Genomic DNA, 23,070 nt, shown 5'->3' on the forward strand with positions numbered 1-23,070 from the left:
CTTTTCCTTCATCTGTAACAGTATTCTTCACTCCCCTCCCGGTTTCTGGTGGAGGTGGGAGCCCCAGAGTCCTGCTCTCTGACAACCAGCCCGGCCCTTTCCCGCATTGGTGGTGTCCTCAAGCTCCCAGGCAGTGTGACTGCCCTATGCAGCTCCGGCTAATTCAGTGTGCAGGATATTTTAGGACAGAGATTCCCAACCTGCCATCTGCAGACCCCTCTGTTTACGGTACGGCTCCACAGCATAAAAAAGGTCGGGAACCTCTGGTTTAGAGGGTCAGACTAGAACTGTTACTTGGGGAGGCTGGGGTTCAGTACAGCAGGCAGAGAGAGATGTCCTGGAAATGTGGACTGTGTGCTGCTGAATTTGTCCTCCAAGCATCAATCAGTCCTGGTGATAGATCTTAACCTTTATTGCCACATGTACATTGAAACACTGAAATGTGTCGATTGTGTCAACAACTAACACAATCCGAGGATGTGTCGGGGGTAGCCTGCAAATTCACCACACTTCTGGCGCCAGTGTAACTCCCTGACCCTAACCCGTACGCCTTTGCCTTTGGGATGTGGGAGGACACTCGTGTGATCACAGGGAGAACGTAGAAACTCCTTACCGACCGCGGAGGCAATTGAACTCTGATCTCTGGTTCTGTATGTAGTGGTTGCACTAAGTACTACACTATCGTGCTGCCTCTCTCTCCACCTTAACACTCTGCAACACCTTGGGGTACGTTACTAAAGGGGTCCTGACCCCTGTTTCTGTCTGGTCCCTAAACCATAACTGCCTTGCTGCCCACAGCATCAACCTGGAGAACCTGCAGACCATGCCCCGGGGAGAGCTGGAACGGCGTCTGGAGACAACCCTGCTCATCACCGAGGTTCTGTCCAGCCAGCTGAGTGACCTGTCCAGGAGCAAGGGCCTTCAGCGGGGTGTGGGGCCAGCAGATCAGAGGGAGGCCTTCACCCAGACCACCTGTACCCAGGCACCCGAGGTAAGGGCATCTGTGCCGAGGTTGTGACCCCTGGGGCTCATGTTTTGTCGTGGAAAACGATGATCATGTAGGAACCCCTCTCGGGCCTTCCATTCTGTGCCAGTCTTTGTACATTGTGCCCCTGCTCCCCTCTGCCCCCCACAAGATCAAGGCTGTTTCATGTAAATTCCAGTACACACGTGTAAAGGAGAATGAAATAATTGTTTCTGCAGATCCTGTGCAGCATAAAAAAAACACAACAAGATAAAGAACACAGTAATAAAAAACACAATAAATATAAACACAGAGCTTCTCTACACAGATTGATTGTATGTCCATAAAGTGACACTGGGTACAGGAGTGACTGACAGGAAATGATAAAGTAGTGGTGGTTGGGGGTGTGGAGGGGTGGGTGAGTGGGTGGAGGTGTTGATCAGCCTCACTGCTTGGGGAAAGTAACAGTTTTTGAGTCTGGTGGTCTTGGTGTAGATGCTCCATAGCCGCCTCCCTAATGGGAGTGGGACAAACAGTCCATGACCAGGGTGGGTGGGATCCTTCATGATGTTACTGGCCCTGTTTCCACTCCCTCCTATTCCCTGTCTGACGTTATCCAGCCTGCCCTTAAACCCATCTCTTTCACCTGACCCCAGAAAGGCCGCTTCCATCGTTAAAGACATGCCACTTGTTGTTCTCTCTTGTTCCTCTCCGCGTCTTGTGGCGCGTCGGGCCATTTCTGTACCGTCCGTCTGTTCTTTACGAGGCCGAGTTGCCAGCTCAACATTCAACCCATCAGGAATGGAAGGCGTGCAAGGAGCCGGCCAGATTCGAACCTGACACCACTGACCTTGAAGTCTGTTGTGGATGCCACTGCTCTGCCGGCTGGCTTATCTTCAATCATTACTGCATATAAATAATGATAAAAATATAAATTAAAAACTACATGGTGCAACAAGAGAAGGGGTGTTCGTGGATCGATTGAGGACCCCCCCATCTCGAGCATGCCCTCTTCTCATTGGGCAGCCGGTGTGGGAGCACGAAGACCCACACTCAACGATTCAGAAACAGCCCCTTCGCTTCCACCACCAGAGTTCCCAACAGTCCATCAGCACTACCTCATCATTCCTATTCTTTTCACTGTTTAATTGTTTTCTAATTTATAGATTGGCCTTTGCACTGCGATGCTGTCACAAAGCAAAGAACTTCACATCGCATGTCAGTGCTAATAACCCTGATTCTAATTGCCCCCTGGTCTGGGAAGCAGGGACCATCTGAATTCCCAGCTGCGAGTGAGGGCTCTGGTTTTGCCTGTGAGGACACATCAACATGTCGAGGCAACCTCCAGCCTCCCCTTTCTAGAGGAAAGAACGTACCCTATCCCATCCTTTCTGATGTGTCCCGTGTCCCATTAACTATCTGTCTCACCCTTCATTCAGCACAGAACGGGCTCATCCGGCCCACTAGCCACACGACCCAGCAACTTATCTATTTACCACTAGTCTAATCACAGCACAATTTTCATTGACCAATTAACCTTCTGACCCGTACGTCTTTGGATTGTGGGAGGAAACCAGATCACCCAGAGGAAACCCACAGTCCTGACGAAGGGTCTCAGCCGGAAACGTCGACTGCACTTCCTATAGACGCTGCCTGGCCTGCTGCGTCCACCGGCATTCTGTGTGTGTTGTGTGCTCACCCGTCGTTCCTGCCTTTCCGCAGGTGGAGGAGCATTACCGGCAGCTGTACTTGGAGCAGGCCAGCAGGCTGCGAGAGCTGGAGCTCGGGCTGCAGCAGTGCCAACAGCTCTACTCCGCCATCTTCACCTTCCAGCATCAGCAGGCGAGTCCACACATGCGTAGGGGCTCGGCTGACCGGCACGGTGAAGGGTGGGAAGAAAGCTGGCTGCCAGTGACCAGTGTCCCACAGGGGTTGGTCGGTATTGCTAACACTTCTTTTCACATTGTACGTCAATGATTTGCACGGTGGGGAAACTGGCTTTGTGGCCAGGTTTGTGGACAATATGAAGTAAGGTGAGGGGGCAGATAGTGTTGAGGAAACAAGGACTTGGACAGACTGGGAGAATGGGCGAAGAGTGGCAGATGAAATATAGTGCAGGGAAGTGTATGGTCATTCACTTTGGGAGAAGGAATAGAGGGTAGACTGTTTTCTAAAGAGGGAGCAAATTTAGAAACTGGAGCTGTGAAGGGACCTTGCGCAGGATCAAAGGTTAACTTGCAGGTTGAGTCGGTAGTGAGGAAGGCAAATGCAATGTTAGCATTCATTTCGAGAGGACTAGAATGTAAGAGCAAGGATATTATGTTGAAGATTTAGAAAGCACTGGTCAAACCTCACTTGGAATATTATGAGTTACCTAAGAATGGATGGGCTGGCATCAGAGGGGGTCCCGAGGAGGTTCACAGGAATGATTACAAACACAAGAAAATCTGCAGTTGCTGGAAATCCAAAGCAGTACGCACAAAATGCTGAAGGAACTCAGCAGGCCAGCAGCGCCGACGGAAAAGAGTAAACAGTCGACGTTTCGGACCGAGACCCTTGAGTCCTGATGAAGGGGCTCGGTCCGAAACGTTGACTGTTTACTCTTTTCCATAGATGCTGCCTGCCTTGCTGAGTTCCTCCAGCACTTTGGGTGTGTCTCTTCACAACGATTATCCCTGGAGTGAAAAGTTAACATTTATTTATTTAGAAATACAGCTTGAAACAGGGCCTTAGTCATAGTCATACTTTATTGATCTCGGGGGAAACATGGTGTGAGCAGAATTATCTGCAGCTTAATGTGAAAAAGACTAAGGAGCTGGTGGTAGACCTGAGGAGAGCTAAGGTACCAGTGACCCCTGTTTCCATCCAGGGGGTCAGTGTGGACATGGTGGAGGATTACAAATACCTGGGGTTACGAATTGACAATAAACTGGACTGGTCAAAGAACACTGAGGCTGTCTACAAGAAGGGTCAGAGCCGTCTCTATTTCTGGCCCACTGAGTCTCGCCGGCTGGCCACTCTCCATTTAACCCACTGGGTCTCACTCTCCAGAAACTCTCCGTTTAACCCCAGCCTAATTACAGGACAACTTACAATGACCAATTCATTTATTAACCTGAAGAGGAGTGTTTGATGGCTCTAGGCCTGTACTCACCAGCGTTTAGAAGAATGGTTGGGGGGGCGGTGGGGAAACACATTGAACTGTTTCCTATAGTGTTGTAGTCTAGATCCAGAGGGCACAGCCTCAAATGGAGGGACAGAGATGAGGAGGAATTTCTTTGGCTGAAGGGTGGTGTATCTGTGGAATTTATTGCTATGGAGGCTAAGCCATTGGGTACATTTGAAGCAGAGGTTGCGAGGTTCTTGATTAGTCAGGGCATCAAAAGTTATGAGGAGAAGGCAGGAGAATGGGGTTGAGAGGGATAATAAGTCAGCCATGGTGGAGGAGACTCGATGGGCTGAATGGCCTAATTCTGCTTGTATATTCTATGTTCTGCTCTGGGATCTGCATGGGGTCTGGGTTTGGGAGGGGGTCTGGGCGGTGTCTGAGTTTGTGGAGGGTCAGGGTGCGGGAGTGGGTTTGGGAGGGCGTCTGTTTGGGAGGGGGGTCTGGGTCTGGGAGGGGCTCTGGGTTTGTGGGGGGTCAGGGTGCAGGAGTGGGTTTGGGAGGGGGTCTGGGTTTGTGGGGGTCGGTGCGGGAGTGGGTTTGGGAGGGCGTCTGTGTTTGGGAGGGGGGTCTGGGTGCGGGAGAAGGGTCTGGGTCTGGGAGGGGGTCTGGGTGGTGTCTGGGTCTGGGAGGGGGTCTGGGGGTGTCTGTGTTTAGGAGGGGGTCTGGGCGGTGTCTGGGTCTGGGAGGGCGTCTGGGTTTGTGGGGGGTCAGGGTGCGGGAGTGGGTTTGGGAGGGCGTCTGTGTTTGGAAGGGGGGTCTGGGTGCGGGAGGGGGTCTGGGTTTGTGGGGGGTCAGGGTGTAGGAGTGGGTTTGGGAGGGGGTCTGGGTTTGTGGGGGGTCAGGGTGCGGGAGTGGGTTTGGGAGGGCATCTGTGTTTGGGGGGGGTCTGGGTGCGGGAGAGGGGTCTGGGAGTGGGTTTGGGAGGGTGTCTGTGTTTGGGAGGGGGGTCTGGGTGCGGGAGAGGGGTCTGGGCTGGGTCTGGGAGGGAGTCTGGGTTTGTGGGGGGTCAGGATGCGGGAGTGGGTTTGGGAGGGCGTCTGTGTTTGGGAGGGGGGTCTGGGTGCGGGAGGGGGTCTGGGTTTGGGGACTCAGGTGCAGATCTGGGTGATTGAGTGTATTCCGTTGTTTCCCTACAGAATTCCCTGCAGGATGAGGTGGAGGACAGCCTATCAGCCGCCGACACTGCTTGCGAGGAGATGCAGAGGGAACGAGAGCGGATGTTCGAGCAGGTGAGGGAATGGAGACCAGAGATCCCACCGACTGGGACACGTGTCTGGGGACATCTTCCCATCAGCACTAGGCCCCCTGTGAGATGGCTGTCTGCTGGAGTGAGTGTGGTCAGTCCTGGGACTCCACGATACAGCAGGCGACGGACAGGGCGGAGGTGCCTGTCCCCACTCCCCCCATCACCAGCTGTGCCACCACCTCCTTGCTCCTCCATCTGGGTGTTTTATGTGATCGTGGTGCTCGAGCGGCTGGCCCTCCTGATGCTCGTGGTGGGAATGCTGTTGTCCACCAAGGGGAAGGGGTTAACCTCCCTCAGCTTGGAGATGGTCAGTGCCCAGATGTCCCTGGCCTCTTGCTACTTCACTGACAGGCACAGAGCTGAGCTCTGCAATCGCCCGTGATTAAAGATGAGTTACATTTGTCACACCTCCTCGGAGACAGTGAGATGTGTAATGACCAGCACGGTCCGGGGATGTGCCGGTGACGGCCTGAAACTGTCACACGTGCACCTGGTGACAACATACCCGCACAGCTTACTCAGCCAAATCCGGCTCCTCTGGGCTGAGGAAGGAAACCGGAATACCCGGAGAAAGCCCACGCAGTCACGGGGAGGAGGTACAAACTCCTTACAGACCGTGTTGGGAATCAAGCTGCTCTTTACTGCTGGCATTGTAACCATAGAACCATAGAAACTACAGCACAGAAACAGGCCCTTTGGCCCTTCTTGGCTGTGCCGAACCATTTTCTGCCTAGTCCCACTGACCTGCACACGGACCATATCCTTCCATACACCTCCCATCCATGTATCTGTCCAATTTATTCTTAAATGTTAAAAAAGAACCCGCATTTACCACCTCGTCTGGCAGCTCATTCCATACTCCCACCACTCTCTGTGTGAAGAAGCCCCCCCTAATGTTCCCTTTAAACTTTTCCCCCCTCACCCTTAACCCATGTCCTCTGGTTTTTTTCTCCCCTTGCCTCAGTGGAAAAAGCCTGCTTGCATTCACTCTATCTATACCCATCATAATTTTATATACCTCTATCAAATCTCCCCTCATTCTTCTACACTCCAGGAAATAAAGTCCTCACCTATTCAACGTTTCTCTGTAACTGAGTTTCTCAAGTCCTGGCAACATCCTTGTAAACCTTCTCTGCACTCTTTCAACCTTATTTATATCCTTCCTGTAATTTGGTGACCAAAACTGAACACAATACTCCAGATTCAGCCTCACCAATGCCTTATACAACCTCATCATAACATTCCAGCTCTTATACTCAATACTGCGATTAATAAAGGCCAATGTACCAAAAGCTCTCTTTACGACCCTATCGACCTGTGATGACACTTCTAGGGAATTTTGTATCTGTATTCCCAGATCCCTCTGTTCCACTGCACTCCTCAGTGCCTTACCATTAACCCTGTATGTTTTACGTTGGTTTGTCCTTCCAACGTGCAATACCTCACACTTGTCAGTATTAAACTCCATCTGCCATTTTTCAGCCCATTTTTCCAGCTGGTCCAAGTCCCTCTGCAGGCTCTGAAAACCTTCTTCACTGTACACTACACCTCCAATCTTTGTATCATCAGCAAACTTGCTGATCCAATTTACCACATTATCATCCAGATCATTGATATAGATGACAAATAACAATGGACCCAGCACTGATCCCTGTGGCACACCACTAGTCACAGGCCTCCACTCAGAGAAGCAATTCTTTACCACCACTCTCTGGCTTCTTCCATCGAGCCAATGTCTAGTCCAATTTACCACCTCTCCATGTATACCTAGCGACTGAATTTTCCTAACTAGCCTCCCATGCGGGACCTTGTCAAAGGCCTTACTGAAGTCCATGTAGACAATATCCACTGCCTTCCCTTCATCCACTTTCCTGGTAACCTCCTCGAAAAACTCCAACAGATTGGTTAGACATGACCTGCCACGCACAAAGCCATGTTGACTCTCCCTAATAAGCCCCTGTCTATCCAAATGCTTGTAGATTCTGTCTCTTAGTACTCCCTCCAATAACTTACCTACTACCAACGTTAAACTCACCGGCCTATAATTTCCCGGATTACTTTTCGATCCTTTTTTAAACAATGGAACAACATGAGCCACTCTCCAATTCTCCGGCACCTCACCTGTACACAGCGACATTTTAAATATTTCTGCCAGGGCCCCCGCAATTTCAACACTAGTCTCCTTCAAGGTCCGAGGGAACACTCTGTCAGGTCCCGGGTAACGAGTAACACGAGCTGCTGAGCTCCCGTGTCACCCTGATCTACCCCCAACCTTGTGTCCACTCCCTCCGTCCATTTCCACCCATGTAGCCAATGAACTTGGAACGCGGAGGAAACCCCCATGGTCACAATGCTGGGATCCCCGATGCCCTGAGCTGTTTTGGTGTTGCACTAACTGTGTTCTGTCATCGCAGCTGCAGGATGCCAGGCAGCTGGCCCGTGAGAGCACCCAGGCGCTCCGAGCGATGGCCCGGGCAGTCAGCGAGGCCCGGGAGGAGGCCGCAGCGCTGAAGAGCCAAGCCGCAGAGGCCGAGTGGAGCAGGGTGAATGTAAGTGCCTCCTCGGCTCCCCGTTCCCGCAACCTTCTCCCCACCCTCCCCCAGCGAGCCCTGTGTCAGCCCCGGAGCAGTGATGGCATTCCCAGTTCTCCAGCGAGGGCTGATTCACTAAATGCGAGGCTGGAAGCAGCGCGTACTGAACGCTGCAGGAACTCAGCAGGTCAGGAAACGTGTACAGTCCATGTGGACTGCTTCTTTCCCTCCATAGACGCTGCCTGACCTGCTGAGTTTTCCAGCGTTGTGTGTGAGACTGAGGAAGCAATTGCCTGATGGCATCCATTCACTGGTGGCTCTGCAACAATTAGCTGCTTATTGATCAATAACTGAGGGAATAATCAATAATCTCTCCCCCTCTTTCCCCCCATTCCTATTCTACCAACGTTCCTGCAGATCTGAATGTTGCAACATGACACTGAGACTGCATTCCTGTCCCCAGTCCCCGTGTTTCAGATGAGATTAGCTCTGTTTGTCTCATGAGCATCCAGACAGAAATGTACAGTGAAATATGTCTTGGTGATCAATCTAACCCTTCCTTCCCACATAACCCTCCATTTTTCTACCATCCACGTTCTAATCTAAATGTCACTAACGTAGCTGCCTGAACCACCGCCCTGACACCGGGTTCCACGTACCCTCTGTGTCTGTGCGCGCGTGTGTGTGTAAAAACCCTACTCACATCCTCCCCTAGTCTTTCCTCCTATCTCATTAAAATTATGCCCCCTTGGGTTAGCCATTTCTGTCCTTGGGAAAAGTCTCAGACTCTCCACTTACCATCTTTGGGAAGGGGTTTGACTTTCTTTGAACGCGCTGGCTCTTGGTTTGCAGTCTGTTTGTTGGAAGATGAATCTCAGGGTTGTGTATTACATACATAATTTAATAATAATGTACTTTGACTTGTACACCTTGTACACCTCTGTCAAGTCACTTCCCATCCTCCGCTCAAGAGAGAAAATCCCTAGCTCGCTCGTCCTATCCTGACAAGAACATGCTCTCTAATCCAGGCAGCATCCTGGTGAATCTCCTCTGCACCCTCTCTAAAGCTTCCACATCCTTCCTACAATGAGACAACCAGAACTGAGCACAGTATTCCCAGTGTGGTCTAACCAGGGTTTTACAGAGTGACAATATTACCTGCTGCTCTTGAACTCAATCCTCCAACTAATGAAGGCCGACACACCAAATGCCTTCTCAACCAGCCTGTCAAGTTGTGCTGCAACTCTGAGGAATCCATCAACATGAAGCCCAAGATTCCCATTAACAATCCTGCACTCTGCACCACTTTGCACATTTCCAGATCGAACTGCCTCTTCTCAGCCCAGCGCTGCATCATGCCATTGTGCCGTTGTAATCTACACCATCCACAACTCCGCCAACCTGCGTGTCGTGTACTAACCCATTCTTGCACCTCCTCATCAGAAACGAACAGGTTCAGGAGTCTTTAGTGGGTTCTCTGCTGGCAACTTCTTCCTCAGTTGGGGTGCCAGACTTGCCTCAGATTAAACTGGACATGTTCTTTGTCCCAGATGCACCAGGAGTTGGAGAATTCCATGGAAAGGCTGCGTGAGGTGTTGGGCACAGTGAAGCAGGTGACCGCTGAGAAACAGCAGCTCAGTTCTGGTAGGTACCAAGGGAGGGACAACGTTACCGTGGGAAGAGAGTTACTGAGGGAGGGTCACACATCGGGAGGGGTGTTATTGAGGGAGGACGATATAGGGAGAGGTGTTATTGAGGGAGGACGATACAGGGAGAGGTGTTATTGAGGGAGGACGGTACTGAGGGAGGGGTGTACTGAGAGATGCTCACAACTCTGTCTGCGAAAGTTGTAAAATTGCCAAAGAATGGTTTTGGAGACTGCCATAAGACTTTGTGAGTGTGGAGTATCTCCTCGACAGCGGACTGAAACCGTCCTTGCCTGGAAGGATTTGTTTCGGTGAAGTTTTTCGGTCCGTGTCTCTCAGTGCTGGGCAGTGGCTGTGGTTGGCAGACTGCCAAAGTTTTGAGTCTAACTTTGTCAGGAGTGGGGACAGATTTATTCTGTTTGTAACAACGGATAATGTCTCCCATCCACTACATAATGTACTGGCTGGGCACAGGAGTACATTCAGCCAGAGACTCATTCCACCGAGATGCAGCACAGAGCGTCATAGGAAGTCATTCCTGCCTGTGGCCATTAAACTTTACAACTCCTCCCTTGGAGGGTCAGACATCCTGAGTCAATAGGCTGGTCCTGGACTTATTTCGTAATTTACTGGCATAATTTACATATTACTATTTAACTATTTATTACTATTTTCTATTACTATTCTATTACTATTTATTATTTCCATGACTATTACTATTTACTAACAGTAATATTACTATTACTATTTCTATTACTATTTATTATTTATGGTGCAACTGTAACAAAAACCAATTTCCCCCGGGATCAGTAAAGTATGACTATAACCCTTCCCGTTCAGAGTGCCTAGCTCAGGGCGACTGGTGAAGAGGACTTGGGGCTTTGGAGTGACCAAAGGAACAGCAGACTGGCCCCGGAAGGCAGTTTCATTGTTCGTGGCTGCACGGACAGCGCTGAGGGTTTCACAACGCACGGACTTCCCTGCATATCCACTCCCATCCCATCCCATCCCATCTCTGAACTCTTGCTGTTTGACTGTTTGCTGGTGTTACACTGGGTGTAGCTGTGTAACATCCCAGCGGTGATGTTGAGCTTTTGAATTCAGACTGCGTCACAGCAGGGGGCAGCTCTAAGATGTCTGCGCTGAAGTCGTATACGGAGGCTGCGGGGTCGGGAGTTACAGTTCGCGAAGAGGACCACCCATTCGAGTTACTGACTTCAAAGAGCGCTGTACAGCATACTCCATTCAGTGGGAATGCGCTATGAAAGCCACGGCAGACGCTGTTGGAGGTTGTGAGGGCATCGTTGTGTCAGACATCCACCCCCATATCCCTGACAAGGCCGGCTGCTGTACCCCGCTGCGGAGTGCCTAGTGAAGGTGAATGAGTCCCTGACAGTGCCCTTGTGTTTTGGGAGGGGGGTGTGCCGGGGTGCCAGATGTCGGGACAGCTGTACTCTGTTTGCGTGGAGACATTCCTGTGCCTACTCTGCGGGAGGTTAACGGGTTTGGTTCTGCGTGAACCGGATCCCGAGGTTGTCCTGTCAGCTTACACTGACAACATCCTCTTCATGGTCACTGACCCTGTTGACTTGCAGAGGATGCGAGACCGCCAGCAGGTCCTCTCAGCTGCGTCCTCTGCAAGGGTCAACTGGGAGAAGAGTGTGGGCCTCCTGGTGGGTCAGTGGCAGGTAGATTCCCTACCGGAGAGGTTGAGGCCATGTGCGTGGAGCACCACACACCTCCTCTACTTGGGGGTCTACCTGAGCTCGACGGAGGAGACCTGGCCGGTGAACTGGTGGGATCTGGAGACAAAGATCTCTGCCCGGCTGGTACGCTGTTAGGCCTCCTTTGTGCGATCTCATATGGGGGGAGGGCTTTACTGATCAATCAGCTGGTCACCTCCATGATCGGGTACCAGCTGATTACTTTAGTCCCATCCACGGCGTTTGTATCCTGGACCCAGAAGAGGCTGGCGGACTTCTGGGGCAACAGGAGGCACTGGGTCTCTCTGCGGTCCTGAGTGTTCCGATCGTGGAGGGCGGTCAGTCATTGGTGTGCATGGGCACCCGGCTTGTGGCTCTCTGCCTCGGGACACTGCAGAGACCACCCTCCGAGATGGCACTTTCGCTGCCGGGGACCCTGCCTGCAGGAGGGCACGCAGCTTCCAGCGGACAGCACCAGCCACACCGCTCTGAGGGAACTGCCTCACTTCTACCGAGAGCTGTTAAGGGTATGGGGACTTGTCTCTTCCAGGCAGGGTGCTGTGGCTGCTGGGGGACTGGTCCCAACCCTATTACAGTGGGCCTTGGGTGGTGGGGGGGTCTCAGGGAATTGGAGGGGTCCTGCTCAACCAGAAGTGCTCATCGGACCCAGGCCTCAGAATACCTCGCGGGAGAGGGTCCTGCATAACGTGAGCCGTCTCGCAGGGATGCCCACCATGCGGTTCCATGACGATCCAAAGCGTCTCTTGTACGGGCTGCTCCTGCGCACCTTTCACTTCCTCGCCTCCATCTGCCGACCGGCCTCGACTGTGTTACCATCGGGCAGCGGAGGGGGCTCCTGGTGGAAATCTCTTTACACAGGGCCCTTCCCCGTACACTGGGGGCCTGGGGTGGAAGGTGTCGCACTGGGCAGTACCGTACAGCAGGTTCACTGACACCCCGTCCGCCTGTCTGTTCCGTGCCTGGGGGGAGTCAGTGTACCACGCCTACACGGAGTGTGAGAGGTCGCAGCCCCTGTCTGGGTGTCTGAGGGGCTGCTCAGGTTCTCGATCACTTCAGCCCCGTGCTCCTCGTATACGGTACAGCGGGTGGGGGGGGTTGCGAGGAGGATCTCCTCACAGCGGGTGGGGGGGGTCGCGAGGAGGATCTCCTCACAGCGGGTGGAGGGGGTCGCAAGGAGGATCTCCTCACAGCGGGTGGGGTGTGGTCGCGAGGGGGATCTCCTCAGGGGTTGCCGCTGGGTCTGGATAAGATGGCCATTCATGGGTCTCAGCAGTGGGCAGACGGGGGCTTTGCCCGGGCCAACTGCCTGCCCTCTTCCGAGGATACGTTTGTGCCCGGCTGTCCTTGGAGAGGGAGCATGTGGTCACGTTAGGTGCAGTGGGGGGATTTCCGTGGGTGCCTCCCCACCGAGGGAATTGACTGTTTTATAGACAGAAATGATCATAGTTTAATTTGAATTTATTTACTCCTGTAAATACTGAATGTTGGTACTTTGAATATTTGTTGTGAAAATAAACTTTTATAGTTTTGTTAAAAAAGGGGTTGCAGCTACAGGCCAAGTGGAAGAACTTATTGACTGCGCTGTCCCCAGGGAGAGGTTCCTGCTGTCTTGCGTCTCTCACTCTGTGTGTGTGACTGCAGGTCATACAGGTGGTCGCTGTGATGGGCCTCTCGCCTCTGCCACCCTTTCAGACAGCGTTCCAGGCCACCTCTGCCCTCTCTGGCTGAATGATCTCCTGTAACCCTTCCACGTATCACTGTGTCTCTGCCCCGGGCATTTGGCTGTTCACTCTGAGAAGTGGCTGTTTGCCATTGACTGATTGACGATCCCAGCCTCTCGTATTTGTACACCCCGGACAAATCACCCTACGTCTCCCGTTTCACTGAAAGTGACTCCAGGCGGTTCACCTTGTGCTAGCTTCCATTTTCCATCGCCAGCCCGTGTTGGGTCTCAGCACGGTCTCCAGGGCAGTGGTGCCTCTCGTAGTGTGATGAGTGGTTAGCACAACGATGTACACCAGCAATCGTGATGGGGGTTCCATTCCCACCGCAGTCTGTAAGGATTTGTACATTTTCCCAGTTATCGTGTGTGTTTCCTCCCGGGTGCTCTGGTTTCCTGGCACATCTCAAAGCCGCAGTTCGGACGAGTACGATGTGGGCAGGGAATGCTGGGGCCAGAGGCGCAGGGACACTTGCGGGCTGCCCCCAGGCTAATGGCTGTTGAGGCAGACAATGCATTTCTTGTATGTCCTCATGTGACAGAGAAAGCCAATCTTGAGATTGTCAGTGTGTACAGTGCCTGACCTGTCTCAGTATGTGTCGATGGTGACCCTGGTTAACCCTTTGCGACCTTTCCCAGGCCTGGCTGCGCTGACCAAGGAGCTGGTGGAAGTGGAGCAGGATCGGGACAGGCTGATGAAGGAAAGCAGCCGCTACTTTGTGGAGCTGGCAACGGCAGAAGCTGCTCTCAAACTCTCAGAGGCTGCTCGAGCCGAGAGGGAAGAGAGGTGAGTCTGCAACAGCAGTGTGGCAAAGAAACTGCTTCAGTGAACGTTCCTTCTGCCTGTGACCTGACCTTCCTCTCCCCCCCCCCGTAACTGTGTGTCCTAGCCTTCCTGTTGACCCCCCACCACTCTGTGATTCCTGACCCCCCCCCGGCGTGACTGTGTGTCCTAGCCATCCTGTTGACCCCTCACCACTATAACTGTGATTCCTGACCCCCCCCCACTCTAACTGTGAGTCCTGATCCCAGACCCCCCCACCCCGTGACTGCGTGTCGTTGCCCCCCCCGTGACTGCGTGTCCTGACCCTACACTGTAACTGTGTGCCCTGACCTTCTGCCCCCCTGTAACTGTGTCCTGTTCTTTCTTCCCCTCTCCCTCCCCATGACTGCATCCTCTGATCTTCCTGCCACCTGTGACTGTGCTCCCTGATATTCCCACCGTCCCACTCCCTCATGACTATGTGCCCTGTCTTTCCTGCCCCCCCACCCCCTCACACTGTGACCGTGCATTCTCTGTTTCCTGCCCCTCTGTAGGTTGCAGGCCTCTGAGGAGCGGAACAAGGAGATCGATTCCCTGCAGGGAACCGTGCAGAGGTAAGCATGCTGCCTGCTTCCCACCTCCACTGCAACCCTGCAGTTACTTTGGAATGCGTTTCATTGCCGGGCTCTCTCCGCCGGTAAATCTGGGGCAGATTGGCAAAACTTTGTTGAGCCTGGGGGTTGCTGCCTCAGGACTGTCTGATTATCGAGCAGCCGGTGTGCAGGTGTCCCTGATAAAGTGGCCACTGGGTGTGTTTGAAAAATGAGGAATGCAGGTTTACGGAGAAGAGGGATACTGACCAGCTGTCACCTGAGTGAGTCCTGCACTCAATGATTTCCGTTCCCTGGGAATAAATACAAAGTAATGCAAAAAAAACCCAACGCAGACAAAAAAAATCAAAGTGCAAAAGACAACAAATGTGTAAATACAAAGAAAAAAATAGTAAGTGAGCTATAAATAGCAAGAACATGAGGTGAAGAGTCCTTGAAAGTGAGTCCGTAGGTTGTGGGAACATTTCAATGTTGGGGTGAGTGAAGTTATCTCCTCTGGTTCAAGAGCCTGATGGTTGACGGGTAGTAATTGTTCCTGGACCTGGTGGTGTGAGTCCTGAGGCTCCTGTACCTTCTGCCTGATGGCAGCGTCATGAAGAGAGCACTTGAAGTATTGTGAGCTGTTTTGGACCCCATATGTGAGACAGGATCTGCTGGCATTCGAGAGGGTTAAGAGGAGATTTATGAGAATAATTTGGGGAGTGAAAGAGCATTTGATGCCTCTGGAGTTTTGAAGAATGTGGGGTATCTCATTGAAACCTACTGCGTATCGAAAGGCCTAGATTTGCAGATGTTTCCAATAGTGGGGGAGTCTTGGACCAGAGGGTACAGCCTCAGAATTGAGGGATGTCCACTTAGAACAGAGGTGACGAGGAATTCCTTTAGCCAAAGGGTGGTGAATCTGTGGAATTCGTTGTCACAGACGGCTGTGAAGGATAAGCAGCCACTGGGAGTATTTAACACAGACGTCAGTAGGTTTTTGATTAATAAGGATATGAAAGGTTACAAGGAGAAGGCTGGAGAATGGGGATGAGAGGGATAATAAATTAGTTGTGATGGAATGGTAGAGCAGTCTTGATGGGCTGAATGGCCTAATTCTGCTCCTATCTGTTATGGAATAGAAGAGGTGTTGAGTCCTAAGCACGAGATTCTGCAGAAGCTGGAAATCCAGAGCAACGCACACAAAATGCTGGAGGAACTCAGCAGGTCAGGCAGCATCTACGGAAAGGATTGAAGAGCTGACGTTTCAGGCCAAGGCACTTCATCGAGCTGGGAAGGGTCCTGGCCAGAGACGTCGGCCCTTTATTCCTCTCCACAGATGCTGCCTGACTGACTGAGTTCCTGCAACGTTTTGAAGAAGGTGAGTCTGGCAGTGCTTGGCGTGATGGTACAGAATGGTGGGCAGGTGTGATGGGCCAAATGTTCTCTCTCTGTGTCTGACTTCTCTGCTCCTTCGCTGCCTGCGCCCAGCCTGAAGGAAGCTGCTGACGGTCTGAGGAGGGAGAAGGAGTGTGTGGAGGGAGCACTGACGGAGGCACAGGACCGCGTCCTCAGCCTGACCCAGTCACTGCATTCGAGGAACGAGGAGCTGCAGGACCTGTCTGACATCCGGGCACAGGCCGCCCTGATCTCTGACAACTGCGAGGTAAGCGGACTGTGGGGATCGGGGTGCGTGGGAAGGGAGGCACGCGGTCCGTGTCTACTCATTGGAGATCGCCACAGGGAAGGAGGAGACCCACATTTCCCACTCCTGCCTCGATAGCATCACTAGCGGCCTGTCCTGGTCTAACCACGTAGGCATTATGGTCAAATCTCACTAACTCCTCTACTTCCTCAGGAGCCAAAAGAAATTCCGCATGTCCTGTCGACCCTTACTAATTTCTATTGAAAGCACCCTATCCGGATACATCACAGCCTGGTACGGCAACAGTTCCGTCTGTGACCGCAGGAAACTGCAGAGAGTTATGGACACAGCTCAGCACTACACAGAAACCAGCTTGGACTCTTTCTACACTTCCCACTACTTCAGTAAAGCAGCAAACATAATCAAAGACCCTTCCCATCCCGGACATTCTCTCATTTCCCCGCTCCTTTCAGGCAGAAGATACAAAAGCCTGAAAGCACATCCCACCAAGTTCAAGGACAGAGTCTACCCTGCTGTTGTCAGACTATTGAACAGTCCCCTAGTACGATAAGATGGTCCCTTGACCTCATAATCTACATTGTGATGGCCATGCTCCTTACTGTCTGCCTGCACTGCTCTCTCTCTGTAGCTGTAACACTTCATTCTGCACTCCGTTACGGTTTTACCACCTTCTGTCTCAATGCAGCGTGTATGATCTGATCTGTATGAACAGTGTGTGAGACGAGGTTTTCACTGTGGTGATCTGGTCAGAGCTTTCCTGAAGGAGCTATGCGTTACAGATGGCTGTGGACGACAAGTCATCGGGTATATTTAAAGCAGAGGTTGATAGATTCTTGCTGAGTGAAAGTGTCAACGGTTACGTGGAAATTACAGGAGAATGGGGTTCACAAGGATAATAAGATAACCGAGGTGAAGCTGGACTTCGCGCAGATCCTGCTGCCAGCGTCAGGGAGGCATTGGAGGAGTTGGTGTACAAAGGAGGTGTGCTGTCTAACAGCGAATGATTGTCTTAGTCACTTTTCTTGTGATTGCAAGACTTTGTTGGACATTGCTAATGTGGAATGCTGTGAGTCTGATCCACTGGTTTATTGGTGGATGGTGGGGGGAACATCGTGGCGAGGACGAGGCCTCAAGCCGCGGTGTCGCCTGTTTACAGCCACCCAGGAGAGTCAGGGCGTCGAGTTGTGCTCCATCAGAGTGCCAGGGGCGGTGTGGCGAGGTATCCGCGCTGGAGTCTGTGCTGCACTGTGTTTGCTCGGCAGAAAACAAGCTATATGGTGTTAGACTGCTGAAACACTCGTGAAGTTAGGGACTTGGACTATACCTTTTTCTGTGTGGCTGTATTTTACTGCTAACTTAACTGTGCCTTGTGCTGTGTGTGACTGTTAGTACTGATTCGTTTGGCTGTATTCTGGGTATTCAAGTATGATTGAGTGACAATTAAACCTGAACTCAAATCAGTCATGATCAAATGGTGGAACAGACTTGATGGGCTGAGTGGCCTAATTCTTATGGAAAACAGTCTCCCCAGTACAGAAGGGGACTGCTTGGCCCCTAAGTCTGTGCCAGCAGGGCCCTGTGACTCCCTCCCTTCAAGCCCCGTCCAATTCCTTCCTGAAGCTCTGTGAACCTGTCCCACTGCCACTTCAGGCAGTGATCTGCAGGTGGCTGCAACAGGCGTGGCTCCCTGTCTCTCTCCGCCTTGTGCATGCTGTTCAGATGGCTGGGTGGTTGCCTTGGAAACCAGGCATGAGCATGTGACCACGGGCAGCAGAGAGGCCATAATGTATAGGAACAGAATTAGGCCATTCAGCCCATCGCGTCTACTCTGCCAATTGATCATGGCTGATTTATTATCCCTCTCAATCCCATTCTCCCGCCTTCTCCCCGTAACCTTTTGACACCCTGGCAAATCAACCCCCACTTTATAACTACTCAATGACTTGGCCTCTACAGCGGTGTGTGACAATGAGACCCTCGCTGCCTACCCCAGCAACACCACACCCAGGACATACACCCACTACACAAAGTATCACCCCCGCCAATCTCTCATATTAGACCCTGCCCTCCTCCCCCTGCTTTCACTGACTTGTTTCACCAGTGTCTCGTTCCAAATTGCACTTTCACTTGATTAAACTCACCCCCCCCAGGGGCTGCTGGAGCTTCCAATCAGCAGCAGGTTGTCTGCGTTCATGGCTCCTCCCTCCTCACGGGACGCACGGCTGCCAGTTTTAGCCTGGCCTACTTAACTGCCGCACTCCTGGGCGGTGTCCCGAATTCCTGTTGCGCTCTGGAAACTGGGCCGCGCTCTAATTCTCAGTGTTTGGGGGAAAGGTTGTGTTTCTGAGGGTCACGGGTCTGACCCTCTCACGGTGTGTGGCGAGCCTCTGCACACAGTGCTCGTGCTCTCCGCTCGCCCATTAATGCCATCCTGCCGACTTCCTGTCCTGCTTTCATCCTGTTACTGGTCCATCACCCCCATTGGGGCACAGGCTGCCGACAGGAGCTCATCCGAGTACTCTGACCTGGGCCAGCCTTTCAAGTTGTCCCCAAATGTAGCCCATCTTGAAAGATCCTCCCCCTCCCAGGGACGAGGCATTTGGAGTTTGTGTAGCTCTGGGTTTTTTGGGACGGGTTTGCTAGTCCCAGGCCCAGTTCTCCTCCTCTCACAGCTGGGCTTGGCAGCGTTGAGTTTCGTCCTGTGCTCACTGTGTTCTCAGTCCCCGCTCCGTCTCAGCTGCTGCCAGAGTACTTGTGTATCCTGCCCTGTCCACGTTCATCATCCCTGCAGCCCTGAACTCAGTGTGTCCCAGCATCCTGCCCAGTGAGCCGGTGGAGTCTGCTCTCTGGACATCCCAAACCCTCTGTCACCATATCCCAATGCAGTAATGACCGGGCCGGGTCATGCTTCCAGGGATTTCGATCAAGCGATCAGCATCACCCCAGGGATATGGGGAGAATTGCCCTCCTCTCACTTCCACTTCTGGTCGGGAGTGGGTTTCCTCTCATTGTCCCTTCCCACTCTCCCATGGGAGCAGAATCAGGCCACTCGGCCCATCGTCTGCTCTGCTGTTCCATCATGGCTGATTTATTATCCCTCTCAACCCCACTCTCCGACCTTGTCCATGTAACCTTTGACAGCCTCACCCTGACTAATCAAGAACCTGTTAACCTCTGCTTTAAATATACCCAATGACTTTGCCTCTACAGCTGTCTGTGGCAATGAATTCCACAGATTCATCACTCTCCTGCTAAAGAAACTCCTTATCTCTGATCTAAATGAGCATCCCTCTATTCTGAGGCTTTGCCCTGTGGTCCTGGACTCCTTCACTACAGGAAACATCCTCCCTGTGTCATTCAATATTCAGTTGGTTTCAATGAGATCCCCCCCCCCCAATTCTTCTGAACACCAGTGAGTACAGGCCCAGAGACATCAAATGCTCCTCATAGTTGACCCTTTAATTCCCGGAATCATTCTTGTGAACCTTCTCCAATGCCAGCACAAATTTCGTAGACAGGAGGCCTCACATGGGAGTGCTGCCCACTGTCCCTCTCACCTCCCACCAGGCGGGTGGGTGCTGAACCCTACGGCAGAAGGCAAGGGTTGCTGTGTGCTGGGGAGGGTATAGGATCCCTGTCTGGTGCCAGAGGAGAATCGGCTGGGGTGGGGTGACGTGGGTGGTCTGAACCTCTCTTTGCTTGTTGCCAGTTCTTGGAGCAGGAGCTGAGGATTTGCCGGGAGCAGCTGTCAGAGACCGAGGGTCAGCTCAGTGAGCAGATGCGCATTCTGCACAATCGCAACCTGCAGTGCGAGGAGCTGCGGTGAGTAGTCATGCACAAATCGCAGGAGGCGCTGGACCCACGTCGTGACCCCCCCACCCTATCGGCTGTGGCCCAGGCGCAGTACAAGGTGTCGCTCCTCCAGCCTCACTGTGGCCGTAGAAGAGGCTGTGGCCCGCCACCAGGCAATCCTGTCTTTTGTGGCTAACAGAGCAAATGTGCTCAACAAAGTGCCCCCCTCCCCTCCCCCGCCATCAGTGTAGGGTCTCACCACTGACCGGGAACACTGGATACGGTGGGTGACCCCCGACAGATTCTCGCCTTGAAGGACTGTTTGAAGCCCCGAATGGTGGTGAGGGAGGAGGTGTAGGGTGAAACGATGCCTCAGTCTGAAGATGTGCTGGGGGCAGCCTGCAAGTGTCCCCATGCTTCCAGCACAGAACGATCACAACTTGCTAACACCAGCACAGAACGATCACAACTTGCTAACACCAGCACAGAACGATCACAACTTGCTAACACCAGCACAGAACGATCACAACTTAACACCAGCACAGAACGATCGCAACTTAACACCAGCACAGAACGATCGCAACTTAACACCAGCACAGAACGATCGCAACTTAACACCAGCACAGAACGATCGCAACTTAACACCAGCACAGAACGATCGCAACTTAACACCAGCACAGAACGATCGCAACTTAACACCAGCACAGAACGATCGCAACTTAACACCAGCACAGAACGATCGCAACTTAACACCAGCACAGAACGATCGCAACTTAACACCAGCACAGAACGATCGCAACTTAACACCAGCACAGAACGATCGCAAATTAACACCAGCACAGAACGATCACAACTTGCTAACACCAGCACCGAACGATCACAACTTAACACCAGCACAGAACGATCACAACTTAACACCAGCACAGAACGATCACAACTTGCTAACACCAGCACAGAACGATCACAACTTGCTAACACCAGCACAGAACGATCACAACTTAACACCAGCACAGAACGATCACAACTTAACACCAGCACAGAACGATCACAACTTAACACCAGCACAGAACGATCACAACTTAACACCAGCACAGAACGATCGCAACTTAACACCAGCACAGAACGATCGCAACTTAACACCAGCACAGAACGATCGCAACTTAACACCAGCACAGAACGATCGCAACTTAACACCAGCACAGAACGATTACAACTTAACACCAGCACAGAACGATCACAACTTAACACCAGCACAGAACGATCACAACTTAACACCAGCACAGAACGATCGCAACTTAACACCAGCACAGAACGATCGCAACTTAACACCAGCACAGAACGATCACAACTTAACACCAGCACAGAACGATCGCAACTTAACACCAGCACAGAACGATCGCAACTTAACACCAGCACAGAACGATCGCAACTTAACACCAGCACAGAACGATCGCAACTTAACACCAGCACAGAACGATCGCAACTTAACACCAGCACAGAACGATCGCAACTTAACACCAGCACAGAACGATCGCAACTTAACACCAGCACAGAACGATCGCAACTTAACACCAGCACAGAACGATCACAACTTGCTAACACTCGCTTTGGCCTGCTGAGAGGAAATCCACACGGTCATGAGGAGGACATACAGCCAGCGGTGGGAATTAAACCCGGCCGGCTCACTGGCACTGTACAGTGTTGTGCTGCCCTGCTGTAGCCACTCGTTAAGCAGTCTACCGCTGGGGTTTAACCTTAGAGGGTAAAGGTTATTGTTCAGAGGGAATCAGGGTTTGGGGTAGTTCCCTTTGGTTGGTGTGGTTTCTGTCTCCGCGTCATCGCTATGCCAGTGACGAACCATCCCTCGACAGGGCCCAGCGTGACCACCTCCAATCAGAGCTGGACGCTGTTAAGATGGATGCACGAGAGATGCTGTTGGAGATGGGGGAGCAGATGAACCAGACCACCGTGAGCATCATAGACATGGAAGGTCAGATGCAAGCAGCCTCCAGGACAGCTGAGACTTACCTGAAGATCTGGCAGCAGGTAGGTCCGGCTCTGTGCCCCCGGGGCTTCCGCACACCTGACTTGTCTGGGGGTTCGAGACCCTGGAGCCACTAATTGTTTAATCCCATTCATTTCATTCAGAAGACACACTGCCGGGGTGGGGGTGGGGGTGAAGGCAGATGCATTAGGGACATTGAAGAGACTCTTAGATAGGCACGCGGATGATAGAAAAATGGAGGTATGTAGGAGGGAAATGGATCTTGCAGGAGGTTAAAGACTTGGCAGAACATTGTGGGCCGAAGGGCCTGGACTGTGCTGTTCTATTGAGTTGTTTAACTTTGAGCTGGTGCCCTTGGTGGAGTTGGCTGAGTTTACAACACTACAGCTCGCTTTGATCTTGTTCAGCAACCCCCCCCGCCCCATACCAGATTGTGATGCAGTCAGTCTCGGTGATCTCCACGGTAATGTGTAGACATTTGTGAGCTGCTTTAGTGACAAACCAAATCCTCTCAACCTCCTCGTGAAATCCAGCTGCGGGTGTGCCTTGTTTGTAAATACATCAATATGTTGCCCCAGGATAGATCTTCAGAGGTGTTGACGCACAGGAACCTCACATTCTGAGATAGGCAGGTGGATGATAGAAAAATGGAGGGCTACGTAGGAGGGATAGGTTAGATAGAGTAGATCAAAAAAAAGGTAGGTGCAACATTATGGGCCAAAGGGCCTGTACTGTATGGTTCTATATTCTCTGTCACTCTCCTGAACTGTTCTAGCAATTCCCTTAGCTCTGAGGAATTCAGGAATGGGCAATAAATACTGGGAATGCCTGGGTCCTGGGACATGAATGACAATGTTGTCAGGGTCCCGTTGCTGTCAGGGTCCCAGGTTCAGAGGGGCTTACAACCTGTTGCTGGCAGCCATTTTCTGAAGTGGGGTGCTATGTCGCAACCTGTGACCAACTCCCAGTGCTTTCTTTACCCAAGGATCTCTCTCGGATGGTGGGTGAAGACAAAGCAGAACCACAGGCCTCGGATCTCCAATCCGACCAACAGGCAGCTGAGACAGAAGAGGAGGCCCAGTCGTGTCCAGGTAGGCCCAGGGAGGGGCTGGAGGTGGGAGCCAGACATGGCTGGGTGCTCACAAAATCAGAGCTAACAACCACTGGGCCCATCACTTCCAGGGTAGGACAGGAGGGAGGGTGGGTTTGGAGGCGGAGGAGGCAGGGCGGGGTGGGATGGAAGTGGGGTGAAAA

General features: G+C 52.3%; 1 protein-coding gene across 1 annotated transcript in view; it reads left to right on the forward strand.

Annotated features, from left to right (window-relative positions):
- The window catches only part of LOC140187466 (uncharacterized), a 52,757-nt gene that overhangs the window by 8,209 nt on the left and 21,478 nt on the right, over positions 1–23,070 (forward strand). Inside the window, exons 4-14 of the mRNA XM_072242783.1 lie at positions 799–991; positions 2,687–2,806; positions 5,270–5,362; positions 7,794–7,928; positions 9,461–9,554; positions 13,640–13,787; positions 14,318–14,377; positions 15,845–16,019; positions 19,729–19,841; positions 21,683–21,857; positions 22,802–22,907. Coding sequence (XP_072098884.1) covers positions 799–991; positions 2,687–2,806; positions 5,270–5,362; positions 7,794–7,928; positions 9,461–9,554; positions 13,640–13,787; positions 14,318–14,377; positions 15,845–16,019; positions 19,729–19,841; positions 21,683–21,857; positions 22,802–22,907 — 1,412 coding nt within the window. The remainder of the gene's footprint in view (positions 1–798; positions 992–2,686; positions 2,807–5,269; positions 5,363–7,793; positions 7,929–9,460; positions 9,555–13,639; positions 13,788–14,317; positions 14,378–15,844; positions 16,020–19,728; positions 19,842–21,682; positions 21,858–22,801; positions 22,908–23,070) is intronic.

The sequence above is a fragment of the Mobula birostris genome, chromosome 25, assembly GCF_030028105.1.
Source record: "Mobula birostris isolate sMobBir1 chromosome 25, sMobBir1.hap1, whole genome shotgun sequence".
Classification (NCBI taxonomy): Eukaryota; Metazoa; Chordata; class Chondrichthyes; order Myliobatiformes; family Myliobatidae; genus Mobula; species Mobula birostris.